At 27.8% G+C, this 17,977-nt stretch overlaps 3 protein-coding genes across 9 annotated transcripts in view; 2 read left to right on the top strand and 1 right to left on the bottom strand.

Annotated features, from left to right (window-relative positions):
- The window catches only part of LOC130666098 (serine/threonine-protein kinase S6KL), a 37,185-nt gene extending 36,614 nt beyond the window's left edge, over nucleotides 1-571 (top strand). Inside the window, exons 9-10 of the mRNA XM_057466771.1 lie at nucleotides 147-362; nucleotides 432-571. Of these exons, the coding sequence (XP_057322754.1) occupies nucleotides 147-362; nucleotides 432-557 (342 nt within the window). The 3' untranslated portion in view covers nucleotides 558-571. The remainder of the gene's footprint in view (nucleotides 1-146; nucleotides 363-431) is intronic.
- Nucleotides 147-17,850, bottom strand: LOC130666099 (threonylcarbamoyl-AMP synthase). Of its 5 annotated transcripts, none has more exons than XM_057466775.1 (4): nucleotides 17,709-17,845; nucleotides 4,010-4,065; nucleotides 3,780-3,942; nucleotides 147-2,068 (listed from the first exon to the last, which is right to left on the bottom strand). In XM_057466775.1, exons 3-4 carry the CDS (start codon nucleotides 3,819-3,821, stop codon nucleotides 1,301-1,303), a joined length of 810 nt encoding a protein of 269 aa, XP_057322758.1. In that variant the 5' UTR covers nucleotides 3,822-3,942; nucleotides 4,010-4,065; nucleotides 17,709-17,845; the 3' UTR covers nucleotides 147-1,300. The 5 variants fall into 5 exon arrangements, with proteins under 5 accessions (XP_057322758.1, XP_057322757.1, XP_057322759.1 ...); XM_057466774.1 differs by lacking the exon at nucleotides 17,709-17,845 and adding an exon at nucleotides 4,580-4,652; XM_057466776.1 differs by lacking the exon at nucleotides 4,010-4,065 and having other exon boundaries at nucleotides 17,709-17,850.
- On the top strand, nucleotides 4,232-17,863 carry LOC130666094 (uncharacterized). 3 transcript variants are annotated; one of them, XM_057466768.1, is made up of 5 exons: nucleotides 4,232-4,924; nucleotides 5,120-5,278; nucleotides 9,593-9,905; nucleotides 10,300-10,368; nucleotides 10,552-17,863. In XM_057466768.1, the coding sequence occupies exon 5, from the start codon at nucleotides 10,607-10,609 to the stop codon at nucleotides 17,861-17,863; it is 7,257 nt and encodes a 2,418-aa protein (XP_057322751.1). In that variant the 5' UTR covers nucleotides 4,232-4,924; nucleotides 5,120-5,278; nucleotides 9,593-9,905; nucleotides 10,300-10,368; nucleotides 10,552-10,606. The 3 variants fall into 3 exon arrangements, with proteins under 3 accessions (XP_057322751.1, XP_057322749.1, XP_057322750.1); XM_057466766.1 differs by lacking the exon at nucleotides 9,593-9,905; XM_057466767.1 differs by lacking the exon at nucleotides 9,593-9,905 and having other exon boundaries at nucleotides 4,232-4,797.
- Nucleotides 17,864-17,977: the final 114 nt, after the last annotated feature.

Genomic DNA, 17,977 nt, shown 5'->3' on the forward strand with positions numbered 1-17,977 from the left:
TGACGCATAATTAAATCCTCTTGCTTAATAAAAAATAATATTAATTTTTTATTCATCAACTTAGTCAATTATTTAATTATACATCAATCATCCAACAGCAATTATTTTTTTCATACGTTTAATATTGAATTTATTTTTATTTCCAGTTTCCAATCACATTAACTGAAAAGAGTATAGAAGATAACGGTAGATCAATAACTCCAGGAGCATTACCAGAAGATGTAGAAATTTCAAAAGGTGCTGAAGATCTTTTAAAAAAATTACTCCAACCAGATCCTAGAGCTCGGTTACGATCGCTATTCGCGTTACAACGAATTGCTTTTTTTATGGGACATGATATCCAAAGTTTTATGTCGAAAAAAGTTTGTAGTTCACATTTAACCATTTAAATAATTATTAAATTATTAATATTTATAAATTAATGTTTACAGATTTCACCTTTTAAATTACTCGGCAGACAAATGGGCCACAGCGTACAATTACATGAGACTGAGTGCAATGGTATTTTAAATGGCTTACAATCTTCCAATGGCAATGTCGGTCATAAAACCAATTAATTAATTAATTAAACCAACTAATTAACTAAAATGGTCATTAATGTTCTTTCAATAATTTTTTTAGGCGCCAATTTAAAATAATAACTTACGATCAATGTTGCCAATTACTAATACAATAATATTATTTAATATTATAGTAATATTATGTAATTGAATTATTTGTTACATGTAATTTCAACTTTCTATATAATATTATAAAGTCAATTACAAATGATAAATGTGCTTATGAATCTCAGGAATAAATATCGAATATTTATTTTAATTTATACAAATGTAACTTAAGATAAATATTTGTTTAATTTATGAACATACTTATTTTAAGTACGTCGACATATTTATTTAATATTTAGTTAAATTTATTTTCTCTAAATATATACAATATTTTATTGTAAAATTATAAGTTTACTTGTAAATTCCTAAAATTATTTATAGAATTTAAAAAAATTTTTTAACAAAATGAAAAATCACTTAAATTATTAATAATTGATAAATAAAATAATTTTAAATTTAATTTCCATTATTGTCATCAATTAATTCATAATATTAGACTATAATTAACAAGATTCGATAATTGTTAGTTTACACTGGCTCTATATACATAAATTGAAATTCCATCCCTAGAATCATAAGGGCATATAAAAAAACTTCAAAATTAATTTTTATACTTCAAGATAAAAAGTACAATTAGCGAAAAAAAATTAGTGTTCAGTATCACAATTTGAATAAATAAAAAAAAATAAAAATTAAGATTCCATCGGAGTATATCCATAAAGATGTAAAAATCTACGAACACGATGAAGAACAATACCAGGACGTATAATTTTATATTTATTCGGGACAGTTAAATCAACAATTGTCGAACCAGCCCGATACTTTTCATCAAGTTTACGCTTATCAGGTATCGTATAAAAAATTCCATCAATTGATGGCCATAACTCAGAAAATTCTTCAGCAGTAAGACTACTCTTCTCATTACTACGATTAGCGCTCGTTAACGCCAAAGGTGCATTCAATATTTTAGCAAGACTACGTACAAATTTACTGTCCGTAACACGGACTCCAATAGTATCTATCCCGGGATTAAGTTTTGGATTCAACGTAGGCTTACGTTTTATAACAATAGTGACTTGTCCTGGTAATAATGCCAGTAAAAGATTAGCTGGTATATGCTCTACTTCACCCCAATATTTTATATCAGTGATACTGTTGACCGCAATCGCAAACGGTTTGCTTTTATCCCGTCCTTTTATTTCATATAATTTTTCAACACACTCGGTGTCTTGTGCCAATGCTGCTAGACCATATATCGTGTCTGTAGGTACAGCTATTACTTTTTTCTCTTTCAGTAGTTTAATTCCCACGGCTAGAGATCTATCACCACCAATGAACCAATGTTTTGCCCGCGGAGGTAAGTACTCCATTAGTTTAGTTACTTGATTAACTGTTACTTTTATCGGCGGTAAATATTTAACTTCTGCTATTGACCTTACACTTTCGTAACTCCACTGAGACTGTAATAAAAAATATTATTAGTATGTAATTAATTTTATAGCAAATAAATTTATATTGAACAGAAAAATTACTAGTAAAATTCTCAAAATTTCTTAAAAATAATTATAATTATCTATATTATTAATAGAATAAGGAAAGTTTTGTTCCAGCCATATCTACATGATAGAATTAATTAGTAAATTTGGTATTGTTGAAAAGGTCCTGAGTTAAATTTGTGCCTTTTCATGGTTTGAACTCTTTTTAAGTGCCAAGTCTCGAGATAAACAAATTTATCTTTATTATTTGAATTACGCGGGAAAAAAAGTCGTATTTATTATCTTTAAATAAATTAATATTTTAATTATTGACAGTGAATATGACTGAATATAAATAACTATTATCAATGTACACAGAAAAAAAGATTTTTTGTTAAAAAAAATTTTTACTCACTTCAAGAAAATTTTCACTTGTCCCAAGATGTTTTTTTCAATATAAATTGAAAATAAAAATGTTTTCTTGTTCAGAAAAAATTTTTTTCTTCAATTTATAATGCAAAATATTTCTTGCACCAAGAAATTCTTTTTTTCTGTGTAATTAATAGAGAATAAGAAAAATTTAGTCCATGCCAAGTCTTCTATGATAATAAAAATTAAACAAATTTAATTTTGTATCTAATAAAAATAATTTGGCCGTGTGGATTTTTTTTCAAGAATTCCATGATCCGAAATCAATAAGTTTGCGAATTAATAATGAGATTTGTCTTATTAGATATGAATGATAATAAAAATAAAAAAAAGTGCTTTAGAGTAAATTTAAGAGTAAAGGATTTAATAAACAATTAAATTCAAATCATATATAGTAAATTTGCCAGCAATATTTTGGACCATCACGTAGTGACAGCAGGTTGCTCGTTTTATTTAATTAATTGAGTTGGTCGAACACCTCCCATGTAAAAAAAATTTTATTTACAATGAGTTTAGATTTAAATTTCATCATGAAACTCAGATTGTGACACAAATATGACTTTCATAATGAATTTGTATCAACAACTATAAACACGACAAAATTATGACTCGATCAAATTTTTACCCACGTAATCTAAAGTTCATTCACTAAATTAATTTTACAATCGAAACTGATTTATGTAAATTAAGTACTTGATAGAAGAAATTTATTGATAATTTCTGATTGAAATTTTACAAAAGGTTTAAAATATAGTAAAAATTCAGTCAAGTTTCTATCGAAGTCATCCCAAGTCCAATTCAAAGACGTAAAAAATTAATTTTAGAATTTATACGAATGTACTAGACGAAAAGTTGAAACAAACTCGTGATAAAAGTAATATTTGTGTCACGATTTGAGTTTCGTGATGAAATCCAGATTTAAATTAATTACCAAAAAAAATTTTATTTACACGGGATTGATCGATTGATATTTTTTTTTTTTCTTTTCATTACACTTTGAAATCAATGAGTTAAAAAAAATGTCTGTTTATATTTCATTTTTTTTCTTTAAAAAATAATCCAAATAAATTATAAAATTCTCCCATAAGCTTAATAATTAAATTTATGAAATTAATCTAATAAAAATTGTAAGATTAAAAATCATCAATAATAAATCCTGATAATTATCAATTAATTATTTGTCTACAAATAAAAAAATTGAGACATATTTATTGTTACCTCAACTAGAACTTTATTTTATTATTATTAAAATAAAAATAAATTATACCTTTATGTTAATTAATTGACGGCGTATGACAAACTGCAACATTTGGATAAAATTGTGATGAAGTAATAAAGTTAATTACTGTTTAATTAAATATATATAAATGATAAATTACTGGGGACTATCATTTAGTCCAATCATTTTTAGTTTATTCGTCGGTACGTATCTATAATAAAAAATAATAAATAATTATTATGTTGTACTATGCAATTGCAATATTCAGTAAGTATTACCTCATAAATAATTGTTTATTTTTTTTTTTATTAAATTATTCCACTTCAATTACGACCTAAATATACAGAAAATTATACAGTATTTTCTGATAAAACAATTATTTAAATGACAATTTAAAATTAATTAATGACAATTTTATAATTGTTTAATAAATAATGTCGAAAATGTCAACATGCACGTGGTTTTACTTGGAAACTTGTTATTTTTTATTGTTCGGTCTAGGTTAGAGTCATGAAAACTGGGATTTAATATCAAGAACGTTTTCATGACAATGAAAGCAACAGATAACTTTTTAAATTTAAATGGACAATTTCTATACTTATGCGCGCCAATATTTCGAAATAATTTTTTTTAATGATTAATAATTTGTTTAAAAATAAAAAAAAATTCAATATTATATTTATATGTTGAAAATGTATGAGCGTGAGTGTAGCCTACATGAAAAAATTTATACATTTAAAAAATGCGCAGTGATTTTTGAATTATTTAAATACGCATTTATAAATTGCACGACTCTTAATGCGAAGCATTAGAGTGTGCTTTACGATCGAAATTTTTATTCTACTTACATTTTATTTATAATTTCAAAAATTGCCAATCGTCAGCTACATTCACACTCATTGAAAATGTATCGATATTATTTAATGAATGAAGGTACTTGTATATTTTTATGTATAATTTACATGAGAATGCTCCTGTAAGTATATATACTCAAGCTACACAAGTAACTGACATCATCTTAACGTCAGGTTTAAATCTCCTTTCAGTTTATTCTGTTTATCACGCGGTGAGTAATTACAGATAAGGCGTCGCAATAACTATTTTAGATTTTTTTATACTTTTAAAATTAAAAAAATGTAACGAGATTAAAATATCAATTTTCTATTATACAATTCAAATATTCAAACTAACAGGTAATAATTATAATGATAAGTGATTTGTTATCAGTACAGTTATATTCATTTGTTATGAAAACTTTGTTGGGGTTCCCAGAAGTCCCTTGTTATATTAATACGCAATTATTTAATATACATTACTAAGCAATTTAATTATTACAGTATAATAGAATATAAATGCATAAAAAAATAATTTGTATTTTTAAATTCCAGATTTAATACAAAGTACAGGTACTAAAACAATATTTTATAAAACTTTTATTTTAATGCAAGAGATATTTGAAATGGTAACTTGATATTCATTGTTGAGTGTGAATATACTTTTAAAATTCTTGGAACGATTGCATAAACATTTTAGATGAAAATTTCATTGTAAGTTTTAAAAATTAATTATTATTATTATTATTTATATTATTAAGAGAATAAGAAAACTTTCATTCCGGCCATATCTATATGATATAATCAGTTAATAAAAAAAAATTAATATTTTAAAACAATGAAATAGAATATTTACACGAAAAAAAGAGAAGTTGAAAAATTGCTCATATCTGAGTATTTATTACAGTTTCGTATAGTAGTAAAGCGCTGCGACTGAAACTGTAAAAATCACATTTGTTCTCCAGGCATAACAAATATTACAGTTTCAAACTCGATATTGTCCAGCTCTCTATAGTAAACAGATTTTATAATTTTAAATTTTATTCTAAAATTAGTTAAAATTACATTTTCGATCGTTAATATTACTATTCGGTTCTTCTTAAGGGGTAACGGTAATCGATTTTAAATTTAATTTACGGACAAACACTAGAAACCTAAAATAGAGAGTCTTTAGCGTTTTTTAAAACCTTAACAGAGGGCTAGAAATTTCGTATTTTCAAAAATTCTAATTCGTCTCCAAGAAAAATTGTTTTAAAATTATCATTTACTCAACGAGTGCAACAAAGATAGTCCCGTTTATTTTTCTGAGTGTGAGAAAGAGGTCCGGTAGCGTATCCCCTTAAGATATAGAATTTAAAAATTACAGTGTGAGCTGTGATTTTTCTCACATCATTCATCATTCTCGACAATTGATAACTCACAGTGTAATTTTTATGTTATGAATAAATAAGAGGTATTATTTCAGAAAGCAAAAAAAACATCACCAATAAATCTTAATTTTTACAGTTTCACCTATCAACTATTAATTTTTAAATAAAGCAAGAATTCAAAGTAAAAAGTAAATAATGCTTTAAAGATTTATTTAACTAAAATTACTTTTTAAACTGTAAAATTTTCTGCTTAAAACTGTATTAATTTTATTACAATAACAAATTTCTAAAATTACAGTTTAAGCTTTAATGTTTAAAGATTTTTGCCCCGAAGGCCTTTTTCACTGTAGAAACTGTAATTTTTCAAATTCTTTTTTTTCCGAGTACTATTGCTAAGAATGCTATGGATGGAAGAGAATAATCATAGAATTCATGACCATTTCTATGATTATTTTCCGATATCAAAATTTTGGAAATTGCTACTGATAGCAAGTGGCAAGTAGCAAATTCAACTCCGCCGTCTTTCTTACGGCATTTAATTAATATTTAATGTTATTAAATTTGGTATCGTTAAAAAGGTATAGAATTGAATGTGTGCCTTTCCATGGTTTGAACTCTTTCTTATTGCAAACTTTCGAGATAAATCAATTTGTCTGTTTCATTCGAATTACATTTTAATTACGGGAAAGAAAAGATAGTCGCATTTATTTTCCTTAAATAAATTAATATTTTAAATATTCGGTCACTGAATGTGACAGAATATATATAACTATTATATACATAATTAAGGAGGTTCGAAACCAATTATCTTTTTAGGGGATCTCGTAGATTTTCTATTGTATTTTTGCATAATTAAAACTCCTACACATCAAAATTTTATTGATAGAATATATTATAAATTAAATTAGTTTTAAGAATTAACACAATATATTTTTATTATTATTGCATTAAATCATAAAAAAAAAATTTTTTTTTAATTAAATAATTTTTTTTTAATAAAATAAGTGATTAAAATTCGATCGTAAAGCACTATTTAATGCTTCGCATTATGAGTCGTGCAAAATAAACGCGGAAGTACGGTAACAGCGCGCTAGTTTTTAGTAATTTTTATGTGTACTATTGTGGGCACAAGGTTTATTACTAGCTGGAGCTCGGGGGCCAGAGCCATTGTCCAAAAGATATTCGTTCGATGCGAAATCTCCGAGATGCGACAAGTTGTCGAGTAAACAATCTCGTCGAAAAGAACTATCTATGACTAAACCAAAAGTTTAAAATTTCAAATCTGTAACAGTACAAATTTACGAAACAGAAAATTATCGAAAGAAAATTGTAAAATATAAATCACATCGAAATATGATTTACATAAAATAATTAGTAATAGAATAATAAATACTTGAATTGAAATAAATGAAAACATTCATTGTCATCGAAACAGAGTATATATAAAGTTCTATTATCTACAGATCGATTAAGTTCTACATTACCAACTTCCGTGGACAGTCAATAACACCAAAAACTATAATACCGACGACAGTTAATTGTACTCTTTATTGTTAGCAAAAAACAAAATCTGTTTTGAAAACAGATTGCTGTAATTAAAAAAGAACTAATTAATTAAATTTGTAAATTAATTGTGTAAGTTTATTTTAAATTAATAATTTAAAGATAAACCCTGGTACACTGTAAATACATTTTTTTTTGTTTTTTTTTTTTTTAGTTGCGATTTCATGTGTTTTAAAAAATAATATCATATATCTAACCATCTCTTCACATACAAATGTGCACTGAGTGTGCCAATACCCTTATTTTAATTCAACTAACTATGTGTTCAAGTTTATTATTTAATTTCCATTTTTTAATTATGTTTAATTATAAGCACGAACATTTGGTCTTGAAAAATGTTTACATAAAAGAATTTTTATAATAATTTTTTAATGTTCAATTTTTTTATGTATCTGATTTATTGAGAAAAAAAAATATCTACAGAATTTTGTATTGATCATTTCTTATGCGATAGAAATTGTTATAATAAAAATTATCTTCTCTATAAATCTAATTGAATTTTTTCATTATTTAAACAAATCAATTAGTTAGATATATGATATTATTTTTTAAAACACATGAAATCGCAACTAAAAAAAAAAAACAAAAAAAAATAGTATATTACACATCGAGGGAAGTAAAGTAAGAAATGTCTCAGATCACATGTAATTGTTGGCCGAGGCGAAGCCGAGGTCAACAAACATGTGATCTGAGGCTTTCTTATTTACTTCCCGAGGAGTGTATGCTATTTTTCTCCTCGATGGAGGCGGAAAGCGGCAACTTCGTTTTGCACAGCGGGACGAAAGTTGACGCTTTCCGCCCGTCGAGGAGAAAATGTATTTACAGTTTACCAGGGTTTATCTTTAAATTATTAATTTAAAATAAACTTACACAATTAATCTACAAATTTAATTAATTAGTTCTTTTTTAATTACAGCAATCTGTTTTCAAAACAGATTTTGTTTTTTGCTAACAATAAAGAGTACAATTAACTGTCGTCGGTATTATAGTTTTTGGTGTTATTGACTGTCCACGGAAGTTGGTAATATAGAACTTAATCGATCTGTAGATAATAGAACTTTATATATACTCTGTTTCGATGACAATGAATGTTTTCATTTATTTCAATTCAAGTATTTATTATTCTATTACTAATTATTTTATGTAAATCATATTTCGATGTGATTTATATTTTACAATTTTCTTTCGATAATTTTCTGTTTCGTAAATTTATACTGTTACAGATTTGAAGTTTTAAACTTTTGGTTTAGTTATCGATAGTTCTTTTCGACGAGATTGTCTACTCGACAACTTGTCGCATCTCGGAGATTTCGCATCGAACGAATATCTTTTGGAGCTTTTGGACAATGGCTCTGGCCCCCCTCTGGCCCCCTGGAGCTCAGGTCCGACACCAATGATTATTAGTTATTCAAATTTCCCGCGGTCGTCATTTTACGCTGTTGCCGTCGTTTCTTATACATATTTACACACCTTTAGTACCGTTTACCTGCCAAAGCCACTATAACCCAAACTTCATAATGGTCCATCGTTCTTACCTGTGTTGGGAGCATGCGCTGACAAACTTTCAGCTTTTATAAAATAACGAAGGTCTGGGGTTCACGGGCTCTTGTTCTGTTAGCTTCACGACACATGTGACGTCATTAACTTAAATTCGCCTCTTATTTTATTAATAATTGAATAACAAACCCATGATTAAACTTAAAAAAAATATTAATGTGTTCAGAAATGTTTATTTATTTGATACTGAATAATTTATAGCGATGGTATTGTAGCGAAACTATAGCACTTTAAAAAATTATTCCCATTTACGCCCGTGTATGAGGACGAATTTTGAAAATTTATTTCTCGAAAATAGTGTAGTGAATCGATTTGAAATTTTAACAGTGATATTTCTTTTTATAACTCTTTCGGTGAAAAAAATTTCAGAATTTTGGTATTATATCGAAAATCGGTCTCGAACCTCCTTAAGAGAAAATAAAAAAAATCTAGTCTATGCCATATCTTCAATGATAATAAAAATTTTAAAAATTTAATTTGGTATTAGTGAAAAAAGATATATTAGACAACTAATAAATGAAAATTTGACCGTGTCTAGATTGTTTTTCAAGAATCCCATGATCATAAAATCATCGAAATCAATAAAAGTTTGCGAGTTAATGATGAAATTCGTCTCATTAAGTTTCAATGATAATACAAATAAACAAAAGATTCTCGAGTTGATTTCACAGTATACTGTTCGAATCCCAGAAAGATACTGAATACTTTGTCATCGATAGCAAATTAATAATTAGTGAACAATCTACATATATGTATATATATAAATACATTTCAATGAATGGTAATGCCATATAAAATCTGTATGGGAATTTATGAGAATCTATTGGATTCTATGAGATCTTCTAAAGAGGGTGAACAGTAAAATCAAAACATTATTTTTTTTAGTTTTAATAATTGTTTTTAAACCTATATGTATATAATATATGATCATACCCTGATTAAGAAAAATGATTTAATCTATGCTAAGTGCATATTTAATAAATTAGTCGATTCAAATTGTTTTAAATCATTTCAAATAATTTTTTTTAATCAGGGTATCTAAGTATATATATATGGCCAGGCATGAACTTTTTTTTCCTGGGTAGAGATGTTGATAAACAGTTAAATTCAAATCATATTTTATAAATTTGGCAGTAATACTCGGGCAGTCACGTAGTGGCTACAGGTTGCTCGTTATTATTATTAATATTATTATTATTATTTTTTTTATTTTTACTCAATTGGCATTTTTAAATTGAAATACAGTTAAAGCAACCGTCAGGGATTGTAGGCCGTAACTAACAGCAAAAACTCAAATTTTCCATCACAAATAAGGTGAGAAATCGTATGTATTCTTAGGGAGACTGATAGGACATCTCAACCCGTGTGTTTGGTCGTCTTCCTGCGGCTTGGGTAGGCAATCTAACGCGTGGGTAAAAATGTCATACTTTTCTCTCTAGATGCGCACGGTATGATTATTTTAATTTTTATTATTATATTATTTTTAATTATTTTCAGTGTGACATTGAGTTTAAATGAAAGCAGTAATTAATTTCAAGTTCTGAAAATCATAATGCCAGAAACAATAGAATCATCTGGTTTTGAAGCATCAAAACTTCTATCACTGATGTCAACGTCCCGAAAAAAATTTAAAGAAGAGTTTAAAAATTATGATAAATCTAGCGTCGAGAAGCTTTACTCCGCTATTTCAAAAGAGATTTTCAGAACAATCTCAACCGCAAATTTTAAAGACTTTGAAAAATTAATTAAATTAACTGAGTATATAAAAAATAGTGGAGATAATTTAGCGCAAGATCATTTTCATCGCAGTATTTATGAGCCTATGAAAAATTCAAATTTTATTATTGTAGCCTGCAAATATAATCAAGTGAGTGTCTTAGAATATTTGTTTGACAACCCAAAAGTTATTAATCTGTTTAAAAATGATGATAAAAATTTTTTAAAACCCGATGATATTGATGAAGAACGTCATAATGCGTTTTATTATGCAGTCCGTTCCGGAAACTGCAAACTTATTGAAACACTTATTAATAAGTGGCCTCATCAATATTGTCCATTAGAAGCAGAAAATTGTTGTTACTTACTAGCTCAATCATACGAGGAATTAAAATTAAAATTTATCACTTTATCCGATGATGTAAAAATTTATGTTGAAAGCTTCTTAATTGATTATCGTTTTTATTTTGATAGTTCCAAAAATAAAAGTGAAATCATTAAAATTTCTCATGGAGATATTAAGCAAAGAATTGATTTGATCCTTGACAATATTAAATTACTAGTACGTGAATATTCAGATGTAAATGAAAAATTTTATTACATTACAAGATTTATTTCACAAAATATTCATATTTTAAAACGTCAATTGAAGTCAATGTACAATAAATTACCTTGGGAAGAAATAGAATTTTGTATGATTGCTTTTATTAGCAACGAACAAAAATATGAAACACAAAGTAAAGTAATTTACAATTATTTTTTAACCAAAGAAAAATTACTGGATTATTTATACAAATTTGGAGTTGCACTAGAGAACGAAAAAAATAATATCGATAAATTAAGTGTTAAAGAATTGACTATTCTTCCAAATGTTCAGCGCAAAAATATTGTTACTCTTATTATTGAAAAGCATCCAGAGTTTAAAGATCTGTATGATGAGTATCAGCATCTTAGAGATACACATTCTCTTGAAGTGATAAATGAATACTTAGATTTAGCATTATCAGCAAATCCTAAAGAACGTGAAGGGCAATTGATAATCATCAGGGCTCTTCAAATAATGGGAGAACATTTAAAAAATACGCTAGAGTCACCGAACATGTCACTAATTATCAGTGATATGTTGCTGTCATCATTACCAATAAATACCCGCAAATTAATAAATGATCTACGCAATTCATTATCACATCGTTTTTCAGCACCACAAAGATTACAATTGGAAACAAATGCCGATAATTATTTTTTTACGAATCTTCAACAAGACGTTAAAGTGATGAATAGAATTGTAGTTAGTGTACTTTACCAAACACGATTTCAACATATTGCCGCAATATTAAAAAAAATTATCAATTGTCAGGATGCTGATCAAGTTCGACGTGTACTTGAAATATTTCATTTTGATTTTAAAAAATGGCTTACTTATAATAAAGATGATGAAAGTCAACAAATAACGGAATGGATTGAAGAATTGAATTGTCTTATTCATGAAGATAATAAAGTAGGAAAAAAGTTATTGGATGATATAAAAAGAATAATTACTACGGAATTTACAAGTAAAAACAATGAATTTGATGTTTTCGCTAAAATGGGGATGATAGATAATATACGTAGTATGATGAATAAAAAACATATTGATGCTAATGCTCTGAGAGGATTTAAATTCAGGTCGGAAGAAATGTTATCAAGTATGCCTTCAAATATGAGCAATAAAAGTGGCGAAAAAATAAAAACGTTATTTTTTATGCTTTTTGGAATGATTCAATCAACATTGTCTTCTGATGATTTTTTTAGAGCATATGAAATAATGAACAAGATTATGTATAGATTAGGATCTGACACAAAGGGTATGCAGTGGGTTGAAGAATTTCGTGATAAAATTGGAAAACAATATGATAATTTAAATAATAAAAACGAGGAATTTAACTATGGGAATAAAAAACAAAACAAAATTAATAAATTAAATGAAGATTATATTGATAAAATTTCTATGCTGCAAAGTATTTTTAATGATAATCAATTAAATAATTTTTCTGTTTTTAAAAATAATAAAAAATTACAAGTCACTGTTGAAATGCTTTTATTGGATGTTTTGTCTATCTTGAATGAACCGAATATTAATATTTTAACTGGAAATAGACTATTTTTAGATAATAACTCACCAATATTGATTGGGAAAAATTTACGCAATCATTTAGCTCACGGTAATGATATTGTCAAGATAATGCAGTTCGATCCGACGATAGCTGTTTTTCTGAATGCTAAAAAATTAATAGCAGGCAATGTCATAGAGAGCAAACGGAAAGTTGGTAAAGTCACGCCGAGTAATTTAGAAAACTTAAAAAAAAAATATGAACAAGAGATCAGTATTATTGACAATCAAAAAGATATGTTTCGAGCATTAGAGCAAGGTGATTTAGAGAAACTAAAGGAGACACTGAAAAGAGGAGCTGATATAAATGGTAAAAGTTGTAATTCATGGACTGCTTTACATTATGCAGCTAAAGGCCCCAACATTGAAGTTGTAAAATTTGTTCTTGATAAAAATGTAAGCCCACAAATGACAAACGGTTTTAATCAAAGTGTATTGCATGTAGCTGCTGAGTACGGACGAAAATTGGCTGTCGAATTGCTTATAAAAAATAAGTGTAATGTCAATGCTTTGGACGATGAAGGGCAATCACCGTTGCACAAAGCCGCTGAAAATGGTCACGAAGAAATAGTTAAAATTTTGATGAAAAATAATGCCGACACTAGTATTCAAAATAGTTATGGCTATTCAGCATTACACAATGCGGTATTAAATAATCATAAAAGTGTCGTTGAAATTTTATTGAAGAGAGAACGTCATGTAAATTTAAATGAAGCTGCTGGAGGTTTTACTATGTTGCATTTAGCTGCGGAATTAGGGCATACTGACATAGTTGAGTATTTAGTTAAATATAATGCAAATGTTAACAAAAGAACGCATCAAAATGCTACACCTTTACATGGAGCAGCACTTAATGGTCATCTGGATGTTGTTAAAGTATTAATTTCTCATGGTGCTGATATTCATGCTGTTACTGTTAGTGAATTGACAGCGTTGCACAATGCTGTTGAAACGAATCGCGAAGAAATAGTTGAACTTTTACTGCAACGCGGCGCTAATGTTAATGCACGTGGCCCAGTTGATAATTTCGCAGCTATAAATTATACCGCTGAAAAGGGATACTCAAATATGCTGAAATTATTAATTAAATATAATGCAGAAGTAAATATATCGACTTCTGATGGAAGAACACCATTACATATTGCAGCATTCAATGGCCATGTAGATATTATTGATATTTTAATAAAGAATAGAATTTCAATTGATTTTCAAAGTAAAGATGGTAGTACTCCTTTATGCTTTGCTTCAGCTCAAGGTCATGATCATGTACTTAAATTTCTATTAAAAAACGGTGCTTCGACTGAAATTCGAAATTTTCAAAATTTAACATCATTACATATTGCAGCACTCCAAGGACATAAGAAGTGTGTTGAAGTATTGCTAGATTGGAAAGCTGATATTCGTGCTAGAACAGTTGGCGGAAAAACAGCACTGCATTTAAGTTCACAGAGTGGACATCTCGATACAACAGAATTATTAATAACCAGAGGTGCAAATATTAATGAAAAAGACTCTCTAGGACTGACAGCATTGCATGACGCATCATGTTCTGGAGAAGTTAAAATTGTTGAAATATTAATCAAAGCTGGCGCAAATATTAATTTGCTAGATTTCAGTGGCAGTTCGCCTTTGAAATTGGCTATTTTACAAGGTCACACAGAAATTGTTGAATATTTTATTAACAATGAATTAGATATTAATTATGAACAACTAAATTATGAATCACTTGAAATCGCTTTAAATCATAATTATCAAGCGATTGCTAAAATGATTATCGAAAAAAATACATCAATAAATTTTAGAAATGAACAAGGTCATTCTCTGCTTTATACCGCGGCAAAAAATAACCAAATTGACATCATTAAATTATTGCTAAAACTCGGAGCTCGAGTAAAAATCGGTAATAGTGACGTTATAGTTTCAGCAGTTTTTTCTGGGCATAAAAATGCCGTGCACACTTTGATTACTCATGGGAATATAAATATAAATGAAAAATTAAAGGAAAATATGTCATTGTTACAACTTGCCGTTATAAATGATCATAAAAATATTGCTGAGCTTTTGTTAGAAAAAGGAGCTGATGTAAATGCTGTTTGTCCTGATGGAACATCACTACATCTAGCGGCATCGAAAGGTCATTACGAAATGATAAAACTATTACTGGATAACAATGCAGATTCCAGTATAAAAGATGATAAAAACCGTACCGCTATAGAGATGGCTTTGAACGATTCACATGATCATATTAGAAGTTTTAAAATATTATTTGAACATAAAAAAATAGATGTAAACTATAGATGTAATAATGATGAAGAGTGGACGTTGCTACACATCGCTGCTCAGGCAGGTAGTTTACCGATAACAGAATATTTGATTGAAAAAGGAGCTGATATAAACTTACAAAACAAACATTTTTCAAAACCCGTTCACATTGCAGCCCGTGAAGGACATAAACATCTCGTCGAATATTATATAAATAAAAACATCGACTTATATGATCGTGGTGCAGCTGGTTGGACGTTATTGCACTATGCTTCTTTCGGGAAAGGAAAAGATGTTATTAATTATTTATTTGATAAAAATTTCGATGTTAATATCATTGATCTTAGAGGTCAAACGCCATTGCACGTTGCATCGGAATACGGTTCCAAAGATATTGTTGAAATTTTATTAAGAAATGGTGCTAGTTATGATTCTCTTGATATATTTAAAAAGAAACCATCACAAATAGCTGGAGATACAAGTATAGTTGATTTGTTTAAGTGTATTGATAAATTATTCAAAGCAGTTAAACAAAATAATGTTAAAGAGACAGAATTTTGTGTTAAACAAAAAGCTATAATTAATACAATTAATAGTGATCGAGTAACGGCTTTGCACTATTCTGCTTGGAAAGGCTACACAGAAATAGTTGAAATATTGTTAAATAATGAAGCTAATCCTAATATTGTCAATAAAAATGACAGTACGCCATTACACTATGCCGCGAAATTTGGATACCCGGAAATCGTAAAAATTTTATTAAATAATGGAGCTATTTATAATGCGAAAACCAAAAAAGGTAATACTCCATTAGAATTAGCGACACATCCAGAAATCATTAAGTTATTAAAATTAATTAATCGATCATTCATCAGCGTTGAAAATGGAAGTATTAAAATTATTGATGAATTAAAAAACGTTGATAGTTTGGATACATTGAAATCAATTATGAATGCCCAAAACAGTGAGGGTAAAACACTGATAGTTACGGCTATTAATAGAAAATTTATAGGAACTGATGATTTGAAAGAAATTTCTCTAGGTGATTGTATGTATTGGACAAGTGAATTTAATAAGATGATGATTCACGAAAAGTATCAAGAGGCTCTGAATTTATGTAATAGTGTTTTGGAAAGAAGAAAAAAAATTTTAGGTTCTGACGATCCAGGTATTTTAGATATTAAATATAGTATCGCTTTAATTATTTACAAACAACAAAATTATCAAAAAGCTCTGGATATGTGTACTGAAATATACGAGAAACAGAAACAAATTTTAGGCCCAGGTGATAGCTATAGTTTGAGAACAAATTGCATAATGGCTATGGCGTTGCATAGACTTGGAAGAAATCCTGAAGCTTTAGTTTTATTTGAAGAAACGTACGAGAAACAAAAAAAAATATTGAGCCCGAACGATGAAGAATTAATTAAAACTCAAATTCAAATGGGTCTAGTTCTAATGAATTTACAAAAATATGATCAAGCATTACTTTGTTACAAAAACGCACTTGAAAAAATTCGTAAAACCGATGTATATAATATTCTCGTAATTCAAAATAATATTGCACTGGTTTACAATCTGCAAAATAAATATGATGAAGCACTCGAAATGTATCAAAATGTCTATGAATTAAGAAGAAAACTTTTAGGGCCGAATCATTCTGACACTTTAAGAGCGATGTTTAATAAAATTCTAGTACTAGCAGCTCAAGAAAAATATAGTGATGCATTAGCAGCTCTTGAAAAACTTTTGACTTCGCAAACTAAGGCATTAGGACCAAATCATATTGATACTTTGACGACTAAATTAAAAATCGGTGACATTTATTTTCATCAAAGAAAGTTCTTTAATGCTTTCGAAACTTATACAAGCATTAAAGAACCAATGACATCTATTCTAGGATCAAATCACCCTCAATTGATATTATTGAAAGGAAAAATTGAAGGAATTCAAATGTCTTATCAATCATCTGGTGATGCTCGTTTCTTGAATTATTGTAAAAAAAATACAGAAATCAGTGAAGTCGTCAAGTGCAAAGAGTCTGTTGATACTTTATTAAAAAGTGGTTTCAATATAAATGCTAAAGATAGTAGTGGTCTAACTTTACTGCATTATGCGGTAAATAATGAAGATGAAAGTATTGTCAAATTTTTATTAAAAAATAACGCAGATTGCTGCGCAATTTCTAGTAAGGGTAATACTGCATTACATTTTGCAGTGATAAAAAATAACAGAAATATAGTTAGCGTCTTACTGGAACATGCTAAACGAATAATGAAAAATTGTGAATTACATGAGTTTATTAACAGTAAAACTAAAAAGGGTGGTATGACGTGTATGCATGTTGCAGCACAAAAAGGCTTTGAAGATATTGTGGTAATTTTATTAAAATACGGAGCGATTTATGATGGAAAAAATTTAACTGATAAAAAAACTCCATACGATCTTTGTAATAATGATAGTATAAAAATATTGTTAAACTTAATTGACGACTTTTTTAAGGATGCTAAAAATGGAAATGACTTACTTGTTATTAAACTACGAAGACTTGATGTTGAAAAATATACAGCGATTCTCAATGCCCGTAATACTAATAGCGAAACATTAATAAACGTTGCACTTTCTCAGAAACACAAAATTTTAGCTCGTAAGTTATTAGAAACTCTTAAAAATAAATTTTAAATTTTATACAACCGTAAGTTTTTATAATTATCTGTAACGATGCTGAAGTGGCAGGCATCAAAAAATTTTATCATTTTCAATAAACAGAATAAATACTGACAAGTAAAAACTTTT

Source organism: Microplitis mediator, chromosome 3 (genome assembly GCF_029852145.1).
Source record: "Microplitis mediator isolate UGA2020A chromosome 3, iyMicMedi2.1, whole genome shotgun sequence".
Lineage (NCBI taxonomy): Eukaryota > Metazoa > Arthropoda > Insecta > Hymenoptera > Braconidae > Microplitis > Microplitis mediator.

Excerpts from the sequence above, each read along its gene's own strand:
- LOC130666099 (XM_057466776.1), bottom strand. The coding sequence starts at position 3,821 with ATGTTGCAGTTTGTCATACGCCGTCAATTAATTAACATAAAG. Across the intron at positions 2,069-3,779 it reads GTCAATTAATTAACATAAAG|TCTCAGTGGAGTTACGAAAG; the intron begins GTATAATTTATT and ends TTTTTATTACAG.
- LOC130666094 (XM_057466768.1), top strand. The coding sequence starts at position 10,607 with ATGCCAGAAACAATAGAATCATCTGGTTTTGAAGCATCAAAACTTCTA.